Source organism: Ixodes scapularis, unplaced genomic scaffold (assembly GCF_016920785.2).
Source record: "Ixodes scapularis isolate PalLabHiFi unplaced genomic scaffold, ASM1692078v2 PGA_scaffold6__148_contigs__length_123643588, whole genome shotgun sequence".
Taxonomy (NCBI): domain Eukaryota; kingdom Metazoa; phylum Arthropoda; class Arachnida; order Ixodida; family Ixodidae; genus Ixodes; species Ixodes scapularis.
Window position 1 is genome coordinate 75,471,698 of NW_024609881.1, and position 11,024 is coordinate 75,482,721.

General features: G+C 49.0%; 1 protein-coding gene across 1 annotated transcript; it reads left to right on the forward strand.

Moving 5' to 3' along the window:
- The first annotated feature begins 9,135 nt into the window (after positions 1-9,135).
- LOC115315047 lies at positions 9,136-10,267 on the forward strand. The gene has a single exon (XM_029974283.4). The coding sequence runs from the start codon at positions 9,152-9,154 to the stop codon at positions 9,911-9,913; it is 762 nt and encodes a 253-aa protein (XP_029830143.4). The 5' UTR covers positions 9,136-9,151; the 3' UTR covers positions 9,914-10,267.
- Positions 10,268-11,024: the final 757 nt, after the last annotated feature.

The window sequence follows — 11,024 nt, forward strand, 5'->3', positions numbered from 1 at the left end:
CGTCTTTGCGTTTTTTCCTCTTTCTTTTAGCCGTGGGATCATTGTCAGTAAAAGTTTTGGTAATCGTATTCGATTCGACATTCGGCTTTTTGTCCACTTTTTGCTATTCGCATCACTAGTTTCTCGCTTACCGGTTGCCAAGCTTTCTGTCCCAGAAAGCTGTATGCAGCTCCTAAACTTCGATCCCTTAAAGCAACGCCTGGTGGCTCCGCTTTAGATGGATGATTATAATCTGTTTCACTTTGAATGGGTGGTTCACGCCATTACGTTTACTACCGTTATGCTATGTTACGTTACGATTCGTTATGCTAGGTTACGTACGATTACGTTGTGCGCGTTCACACTGCTCCGCCAAGGCGCTACAGAACGTAAGCAACAGCCAATAGAAAACACCTCGCAATGATTGCCGTTAGCCAATAGTGGACCAGCTATAGACAGGCCGGTAAACGGCAACGGCAGCCGAATCAGATTGGTGGAAAGAGTAGGGTCATTGAATGTCCTTGAAACAGCACTTTGGGGCGGCTGGAACCAACCAAAACCAACTTTTGCTTGTAGCGGCCGCGACAAAGGCTGCTGAGCGCTGCAAACAACGTTGGCTGCGTTGTATGTGTCGTCTGCGAGCATCTAGCTCGCTTGTTATCTGTTACTCAGACATAGATCAAATAATGTTGCCTAAATGTGAGTCTGAAACCAGCTACAAAACCAGAGCCTGCATCAGTGGTCATTTGGCCGACAAGGTGGCCGTTGTGTCTCTGCTTGCTTGTAGAAACTAAATTATCTGTTCTTTGTCTTTTACTTCGAGCGCTTAATTTTTGTGTGTGCTTTTAGATCGCTGAATATCTGCAATGCTGTTGCAAAGAAATTCAAGACAGCAAAAAAGAATGTATCCGTAAGAAGATGTCGGTCGGACCGGCGAAGCGAGCGGGAGATTGTTGCGCGCCTGTATACTCCAAGTTCGCTGCTCGTTGCGGTGGTGCCTGTGTTGATTTCTGGTTGTTTTTTTTTTTCTCAACAGTATTAAATTGTACACACGGTACAACTGCTGCAGAGCGTCCTGTTACTTTCGGCAGCGACACAATCAGTCGAGGTGCTTTATTATGATAACCATTTTATAGTGCTCGGTCCCGCTTAGCCCCTCCACCCTTATGCGTGGGCTACTTTGGTGATTTGCATATTTTTGGTCCCTTACGTTGGATACTTTCCGAAAGTGGACATCAATTAAAAGTGAGAAATTAGTTATGTGAGTACGCCTCGGGGAACAAGGAGGAAGGTGTTTGACTGATAGCGTGGGTTTCCCGCTGTCACTGTTGCAGTTAGCAACAACTTTCACGGCGGAATCACCGCCGAACTAATGTAAGCATAGTTCGCATTTGAAGTGTGCAATAAGATTTGTATTCTAGCCTAATTTGTGTGTACAGATTTTATAGCAAATCCATGCGTGGCGTCTACGAGGCTGTGCGCGTCGAAGCGCCGTATGCTACGTAGTGACCTGTGCGCTTACAGCGCAAGCTTCCGCCTCAATCTTGCTGCTTTCTCGGTGACGGCGTCCTGTTGAAAGCGGGTTCAATTTATTTTTTGTTTACGTGCACTTAGATCCAGACGGAGAAAAACGAGGGTTTCTATCGTCGGCATCGACGAGGCCTCAGCGCCTTACTCGTCGTCGCCATTTTGAAGGGCGCAGCTGGTCGCGGAGTTCTGAACCAACGCATGGGCGCTGTTCTTCCTCGCGTCCTATTGGTCCAATGTAAGCTTTCCCACGAGTGCATAAAGAATAGTTTAATCAAGCCCTAAGTCTGACGGCAGCCGACACTGTCATCAGCTGTATGGGGAGCGCAAGTTCGTCTGCTCCTTTTCCAGGGGTTCTGCGGTGACCTCAGAACTGAGCTCCGATTGGTTCTCATTAAAGGATAGAGGGGATAGTAGACCTCAACGCAAGCTGCTTTGAGGTCTACTTACTATCCTTCAATCAGGGCCAATTACAGCTCAGTCTCATTCTGGCGTCACCACAACCACTGCAAAAAAAGGAGACGAAATTGCGCTCCTCATACCATTCAAACAGCGGCAAGAATGTATTGTCATGGCGCTTGTCGTCTTTCCGCCTTTGCTCCGCTCGGTTAAACACCATGACTCCGCGCTTTTCAATGCGTTAGCATTAGTGCCCTGGTACGTGCGCTGACCAAACTGGTGTAGAGCTCGGCTATTCAAACTTCGCGACGTCGCCACGGGATGCCGCCACAGCACCACTGCAGCTAGGGTGCGCGTGTGTATGAAGGCACTCTAACTGAAGCTGTAGAGGCTGGCAAGAAGACACCTTGTGCAAGCGCCGACAGATGGCGGCGAGGTTCGTATTCTGAGATGCTATGTGACATGACGCATATTAATGAAAGCCGCACTGGATTGGCTCGTTATGAAATCAGTAACAGGTTAAGACTTAAAGGGAAGTTCCTTCCACCTCTCCCCGTCCCCTCACTTTAGCAGAGCGAACGCTGGAGAGGGGGCCAGTTCCTCTCCAGCGTTCGCTCTGCTGAAGTGGAAAGAGGTGGGAGGAGCTTCCACTGTACTCTTCACCTGCCACCGACTGTAGGAAGCGGCGCCGTGACGTAACCGCTAAACAACCGAAGATCGCCGGCGGCGTCCCTCTTCGCCAATTTCGGAGCCGCGCAGTCGGGTACGGCGGGTGTATCACTGAAGCGCGTGTCAACCAAACCCGGCAAAACCGCTCACGCCACTTCGCTGCCAGATGCCTCTTCACAAAATATTACTCCCACCTTAGGCCACTCGCACACGCCGTACGCAAAGCAGCTTGGGACTTACCTATAGCCGCCAGTGAATACTCTAGAGCAAGGGTGGCCGGGCGGACATCCTTCAACATTTATAAAATGGAACAATTTTAAGAGAAGGGCCGGAATAAAAATGGGGAGCGACTCAGTTCGGACCTTTTCCGCGCTCAGTCGGTGGCCCCGGCGAAAATACAGTCATAAAGAGATTGCTCAGTATGTTTTCTTATTGCGATTTTCCGTTTGAAAAAAGAAGGACCTTGTCCGATGTGCGTATTATGGCATAAAGCTGACAAAACGCAAACTACCTTTTTTTTATATATTGTTTCCTTTTGATTCTGTTGCCCGGGAAGGGGGGGGGGGGGGGAGGGAGGGGGGAGGATGAGGGGGAGGTTCATGTTTACTGGGAAGCCGCGAACTCTACTTGAGCTTTCGAAGAGCCGCATGAGGCTCGCGAGCCGTGGTTTGGCCTTTTTCTAGAAAGTAGACCACACACTGTGGATGGCGGGCCTAGTGGGTCGCATGCTCAAGTTATGCTTTGAAATTATGGCATGAGCTCCCGCTAGCAACAAGAAACTCTAACGTATAGTCTACTAGAAGTTCATATTATAAAGACTAATTAGGAGACTGTTCGCCAGGGCTTCGGGTTGCTAGCGGGGACTTGTGCCGTTCTTTTTGAAACATAAATTGAGCACGCGCCCCCTAGCCCCGCGATTCGCAGCGCACGGTCTACAAAAAAACCTCTAGTAACTCGGGCTACTAATGTTCAATTTCACCAGTTTAGAACTTACATCATGAGCTCCCGCGCCATCATTTGGTCCATTGGATCCATCTGACCTGGCGGTCCTAGAAGGGGCTGCATCTTTTTTTCTTTTTCTGGCGCCGTTTCCCGGTCGCGCTTGAAATGATAGTCCACTCGAGGCAAGAGGAACAACCAGGCGCCTTGAGAGCAAAACACTGGCAGCCAGCTGGAAGGAAAGCTCGAGATCGACTGCGCAGCTTCCTTCTCTTCTCTTTGCCGGTGTAACCGATTTGCCGCCTTGGCTTGTATATGCGTATAGACGCTTTCAGGCAGCTGTGCATGGGCGCCGCCATAACCGACCTTCAATTTTTGTTCCCTCTTATTCCATTCGCTCCACTTCATTATTAGCACAGCAGGACAGGTTATTGCCATTTTAAGTGCTACTGCGTCTTTCTCCTCAGCATTGACCTTTGTGGAGGCTCGTTAAGGTTCGTTTCAGTGGCTCGGCATCTCGGTAAGACAAGAGAAAGCCAGCAATAGCGGCTAAACCTGGCGCGTGTGTAAAGCGTCTATAACTTTTCTATGGTTTTTTTACCACGGGCCGTCGCGCCGCCGAAAAAAGCAGCCTTCGCAAGGAGGCTCTAATCCACTTCTTTCCGGGTATTCCGGTTTGAGAGTACGCGGCGCACATGTTGCCAGGCCGAATTAGGCCGGTAGGAAAACAACATCGCCATTTTGCTGTGAGTGAATGGCGAGTTGTGGCTTGTGGTGAGGTTGTACTACGATGCCAACAAATTGTGTGGCCTTTGGGTGCCGAAATTGGCACAGGCCAGGGGAGGGGAAAAGCTTTTTCCGTTTCCCGTCGGCAAAGTACGACCCTGATCGTAGAGCGGCGTGGACTCGCGCGGTGAAGAGGGCCCGCTGGACAGACCCAAAAAGGCCTTGGGAGCCAAGTGAACAATCCCGTTTATGCGGCGCTCACTTTGTCACTGGTAAGTCGTTTAATCGCTCCTCAGAAGTGCAAATAGAAGACGATAGAAAGTTGCGTGATCGTTACATTGCTGCTTCGTTAAACAGGAAAACCATCGCTGGACAGGCACCACCCCGACTTCGTGCCGACCGTGTTCGAGCACGCCAGAAAACAGCCGCCGCCTCTCGCTCGCTACATGCGATGGAAAAATCGCGCGTCCACCGAAGGTACGAAGTGACGTTAGTTGAAACTTACGCGAGTTTTTGTACTCTTGCTATTTCTTGGCCGTTTCGCGTTCGTGCGTTGAAGCTAGCTGTTTTACCTGACGGCGGCTCTTTGATGTGTAATGATTTGCGGACCGATGGAGTAGGAAGCGCGAAAGGCGGTTGTATTTCTGTGAAAAATGTTTTTTGCTGTCCGTTTATTCCGTTTTACACGGAAAGCAGGAAACGTTTCTGCTTTCCGTGACATTTACTATAGAAACTGTGACTTGCAACTTTTCGACAGCTAAAACCAAAGTCGCAGTGCAAGCTTTTCTGAATGTCTTTTAAAAAGCGGTCCAAAAGCATGTCGTACCCACAGTAACACTTGAGACCCTGTGCATGGCTTGAAGTAGCCTGCACCAGACACAAAATCTAAGAATAGAAAAAAACGTCTCTCCAGGGGATGCAGCTGATTTGCTGTAATCGTATGCATGCCTTGTCTGTTTTGTCACTAAGATAGATGTTATCTTTGAACAACAAACCAGCTCCGAGGGACACTGCAGTCCCCACCAGCCCGCAGCCGGGATCCTCAGAGCTGGCAGGCCAGCCCTCAACAGCGGCGGCTGCCTTGCTCGCACAAGGAGGATGCTCGCAGCAACCCCCCCAAGGTGTGAATTATCTGATGCAGCTGATTTGCTGTAATCGTATGCATGCCTTGTTTGTTTTGTCACTAAGACAGATGTTATCTTTGAACAAACCAGCTCCGACGGACACTGCAGTCCCCACCAGCCTGCAGCCGGGATCCTCAAAGCTGGCAGGCCAGCCCTCAACAGCGGTGGCTGCCTTGCTCGCACAAGGAGGATGCTCGCAGCAACCCCCCCAAGGTGTGAATTATCTGATGCAGCTGATTTGCCGTAATCGTATGCATGCCTTGTTTGTTTTGTCACCAAGATAGATGTTATATTTGAACAACAATCCAGCTCCGACGGACGCTGCAGTCCCCACCAGCCCGCAGCTGGGAGCCTCGCAGCTGGTGGGCCAGCCCTCGCCTCCCGCTGACTCCATGATGACGGCAGGCAAAAGTGTGCGCCCCAGTCTGCCCTCCAGGGGACCTGATGAGATGTTTAGCGGGCCCTCATGTTCAGAGCAACCCCCCGAAGGTGTGAATTGTCTGTACTTGGCCTTTTATTACAGCATACTCTCTATGTAAACGGGTTCAGCAACCTATGTGTAAGTAAGAATGTGGCATGTGCGACTCAGTGTAATCATTTGTGCCCTTCATGTAAGCAAGGGGGCAGTTTTGTTATGTATGTAGGAGTATTGCACTGTCAGAGTTTAGGCATACACCATGACAGATGATGCCGATGGGTGTAGAACGACCGACAGGAATCATACGCTTTCATAGAGAATTCTATTACACACTTAAGGTCCTGTTTCAGCCTTTCCTTGATACAGTAGCTAGCCGCCTCGGTGGCTCCGAGGCGAGAGCGCCGGCCTACGGGTCCCCAGGTGGCGGGTTCGAATCCTGACCGAGGTGCCCGCAATATGACGTAGGCTTATTGCGGAGAAGGCGCCGTGTAACCGAGCTTTCGGTTGCACGTCAAAAGATCCCCAGGTGGTCGAAATTAATCCTCAGTCCTCCGCTGGGGCGTGCCAGATGCCCTTCGTAGGTTTGGCACGTAAAACCCTCAAATTTGACTTTTTTTTTTATACAGTAGCTTGGCTCAGGCACGTAGCCAGAATTCTGTTTTGGAGGGGCCCGCCCATGATAAAATGCTGTATGAGGGGGAGGGGGGAGAGGAGGTCCCAGCAAAACAGTAGATTTTGGGGGATGGGGGGGGGGGGGGCCCTGGCCACGTGCCTGGCTTGGCTCTAAACCTTTGACGGTTTCGACGAAGCTGGACACAAGCTCGAGCCTGAGATTAGATTACAATTCCTTGAGGGAAGCAGGGGGTGGTGGTGCATAGTGCGGCCTGTTTGTGAGCCTCACTTGCTCCGACTACCCAGAGCTGCTGTGTCCCTTAACCGTCTTTCTTCGGCAAGCATTGATTTTAGCAGATGACGCCCGGGGAAATGGCGTCCGATTTTGCTGGCTTCAAACAAAGGGCTTCGTTGGGAACGACATGGCGGTAGTGATATCGGTGCATGCTTAGGTCTTTTCGCAATTAATTTCTATGGGCTTAAAGTGAAGAAAAAGGGTTCAAAGTAAGGACTTAACGAGGGCCGATTTTCTCCTGTGCCTAATATTCTGACGTGCCTTACACAAATGTTTTTGTAGCGTAAGCTACACTGGCTGAGGTTGAGTAGTTTCGCGTGGCTCCTGGAGAGCCGTGCTGCGCATGCACAAGGAGCAGTGACGTCACACATGTCAGTCCCCGATGCATGCGCCACGCGCATCCACCCACTCGAGATCATGGCTTGCGCTGTCCGGTTGCTCTGGGCGGCAGCTTGGTTGTTTGATACATAACACGGCGCACATCATCGTATCCTGAAGCAGTCACATAATGCATATACCGTGTGTGTGTCATTGAAGTAGTAGTAAGCATCATAAGCTAATCCTAGACAACCAGAAAAGCTAAAGGCCCATTTACACACTTGCGTTCGGAGCGACCACTGTGCTTACAAACGAATGCAACCGCTGTGACTTCAACGACAACTGTGCGTGATGTGTACACACAGATGCAACCGAATGCAACCATACGAAGCAACAGCCAATGAGAAACGAGCTTCAGCTCTTGCTCCTAGCCAATAGTAAGCAACCCAGCTACGCTTAAAACATGGCGGACGGTTTCGTGCCCGACGCGAGGTCCTCAGACTCCTCACCGGAGCAGCCGGAGGTTTCGACTGTGGCGAACAGTCACGAAGATCTGCTGTGCGGCTACAATAGCTGTGTAAAGGCTGGTTCAGACATCTGCAACGAACCCGTTATCCACGACTGCGTCCAATGTGACCAGAGTGACCGTTCTGCGCCGCGCGTACACTCCTGCAACCACTGCCACAAGCGCAGCGGGTCGGCAGCATGGCGACCGCCTCTCTGCCGCCGTCAGCTGTTTCAGCGGTGCCTCTAAAAAGAAGGGGACGCTCTGCCACTCACTTGCGTAACAGAAAATAGACATATCGTCTTCTATTACCTAAACTTTATTTTTTTTTTCAGGATACGCTTGCAGGGTAGCGCATTAAAAAAAAAATGCAGTACGCCGTTTTGCACAATCACGACTTTAATACACGACTTTGCCAACAATACAAATCTCGCCACACAGCTTTTCTACGATCATAAAAGACAATAAAATTTTAGCGGCAATATAGCAACGCAGAAATATAATTTCGTGGTCAGATAGACGTTGCGAGCGTTCAGGGTTGTTAACACTAATCACCTTTCTCGGGTGATGAAAACACGTGAAAACTCACATCCTTTATACGGTACACACCAGTAATACCTTGATCTTGAGCACACGCATGGAATGCGCCAAAAAGAAATCCGGGCGATGTTCGAGGACACGAATGCTAAGAAAGCACCACTGTAGCCGAAGTAAACAAACACGACGACACGGGCGTTTCTGCTGTCTTGAGAGTGCCGCCACGAGATCGCCGCCGGAGTAGGTGGATCTTCCCTTGTGCTGGGTTATCATAACGGCACACGACGAAAATTCACAGTCAATGATAGCGCTTTTACGGGGCACTATGAGCGTTCACCACGCCGTCCATGCAAAGCGCGTGACCGAGCTTTCCTCGATCTGTGATTGGTCTGTCGCTCCCGTCGTTTCCCAACGTAACGAAAAAGTTCAGCCCGGCTCAACTCCTTGCGTTGCGAATGAACACGAACAAAACGACCGTTTGGCGCTTCGTTGCTATGGTAACTTGTCGTTCCAACCGGTTGCATTCGTTCGTAAGCGTAGTGGTCGCTCCGAACGCAACTGTGTGAACGGCCTTAAGAATAACCAGCTGAACCTAAGCTTACGCTACATAGATCCTGGCATAGCCGAGCTAAGACACTGCAATTTTTTATTGGTTCCCTGTTGGCTAGTTCTTTTTTTACATGTAACACGGTCCCAAAGTATATATCTGTTGCTGTATCTGCAAGGAGTTACTGGGCAACATCGGCTTTCATGATCTTCACTTATATATGTGCAATTGCTTCACAGAAATGGAGCAGGACGCTGCGATGGCCCTGACCACAGCGGGTGTCAGTTCCGAGGCACTCAGGCTGCGAGACCTGAAACTGGCAAAAATGCAGCAGATGATGCTGCATCTTCAGTCTGAGAATAAGCGCCTCCAAGAGACTGTTGAAGCACTGCAGGCGACACAGCTGAGAGTTGAGACCATCATAGAGGATCCTAAAAGCTGCATGTATTACACTGGGCTTCCCGAGTTTTCTGTCTTCGACGAACTATATAAGTTTCTTGAACCTCGGGCAGCCAGAATGACCTACTGGCACGGAGACACCAAGACAGACGGTGAGATGAAGCGCCGCACAGGGAAACTAGACCTGAGGGATGAGTTTTTCATGGTCCTCGTGCGGCTGAGGACAGGGATGGCAGGCAGGGAACTTTCCCGCAATTTCAACATCACTGAAGCGCATGTTAGTAAGGTGTTTACGACATGGATTAACTTTCTTCGGCGAGAGTTAAGGGCACTGATCTATTTTCCAACTGTTCTGGAGACTCGGAAAAAACTCCCCGATTCTTTTCACAAATTTCCCAACACGAGAATCGTTCTTGATGCAACTGAGGTGCGCACTCAGAAGCCATCGGCTTTGCTTGCTCAGAGGCAGACCTTTTCTCCGTACAAGCATTACAACACGTACAAGGCTATTGTTGGCTGTACGCCCAACGGGTACATTTGCTACGTCTCGGGGCTCTGGGGTGGGTCTGCCTCAGACCGGACGATCGTCGAGGATAGTGAGCTCATGGGGCAGTTGCAGCCAGGGGACGCCATCATGGTGGACAAGGGTTTTAAATTTAATGACCTGCCACCTGGAGTGCAAGTGCACATTCCGCCTTTCCGGCAGCCACACGAGCCTCAGATGCCTGAGCAAGACGTAGCAAACACCCGGCAGGTGGCAAGCGCCCGGGTGGTCGTGGAGCGCGTGATCGGGAGGGTGAAGCAATTTCACATTCTCGATCGGCCATTTCCTATCACAATGATGGACATTGCTGAGCAGGTGTTTCAGGTTTGTTGCTTCCTAAGCAACTTCCGTATGCCAATGGTCAGTGCCAAGTAGCTAAGCATGGTGCATAGCATTGAACTTGACTGACAAAATTTGCTTTGTTGAACATTTCAGAATAACCTTGTTTTTGTAAAATCCTCTGGCTAGGTTTTTTTCCACTATTTTATGTAACTTCACTACTACTCAATCAAATTGAGACTTTTTTTTCTATATGAGCCAAATTCACCTCAAGCGAAACCAACATAAATGTGGATGATTGCTTGTCAGTTTAGCCTTGAGCGCTGACGTCTTTAGAGTGGAATTTTATCACGTAAAATGCCCTTTCTCAGTTGGATAGCTTTGGGAAACAATGCACACCCACGCATACTCAAAGTTTAGGGAAAAATTGGCTTGGTTTCAGCTTCTGCGTTTGGCTCATAAGAAAAAAAGAACCACAATCAGTCCCGTTCGTGGTTTTAAGAGTAACTTGGTGTCTTACAGTTAAAAAGTCATTATTTAGTACTCAAACTTCAACACTTTTTGCAAGTAGCTTACACTCCCTTCGAAGTTACTCATAGGTAGGGTTCTGCATTTTTGGAGTTTTATTTCTGAGCAAGTTCAGAGGCTGTTTTTCAGAGTTTATATCTTAAACAAATTCAGTTTTTTGGAGCTTTCTCTTATGGTACATAAAAATTCAGTTTTTTCGTCTTTTTTATGCAGCGAATAAGAGGCAGAAAACAGCAGTTTGCGAATTTAGTCCAGTCTTTTTTTATACATGTCACCACAATCGATTATTGTCGTAGAGATTTGATGACATGTTTTGTTGACAAGGGGCCAAAAAAGTTTTGCTGTGGAGCTTGCGTACAAAAGTTAAAACTAAAAAAGAAAAAAAAAGAAACGCCGAAGTTATCCGGAAAATATAAAAGCCATTGGAGTTCATAGAACTGGCAGTCTCAAAATTTTGAGTTTTCTGGATAAATCCGAATCACCAACTGTTTTACCGGCGATTTTTTTTTGTGTGATTTTATCGGATTTTTGAGAAAATACGGAACCCTACTCCTAGGTTTCTTCCGTCTTCTTTTAGGTAGGCGGCAAGTCATAAATATGACAAACTTAATTTGTTTTGACTGGGTACCTTGCTATTGCGTACATTTCATCTGATATTTTGGATCACGGCCACAGCTGT

What these genes read in the sequence shown, in the direction of transcription:
- LOC115315047 (XM_029974283.4), top strand. Translation starts at nt 9,152, where the DNA reads ATGAAGCGCCGCACAGGGAAACTAGACCTGAGGGATGAGTTTTTCATG.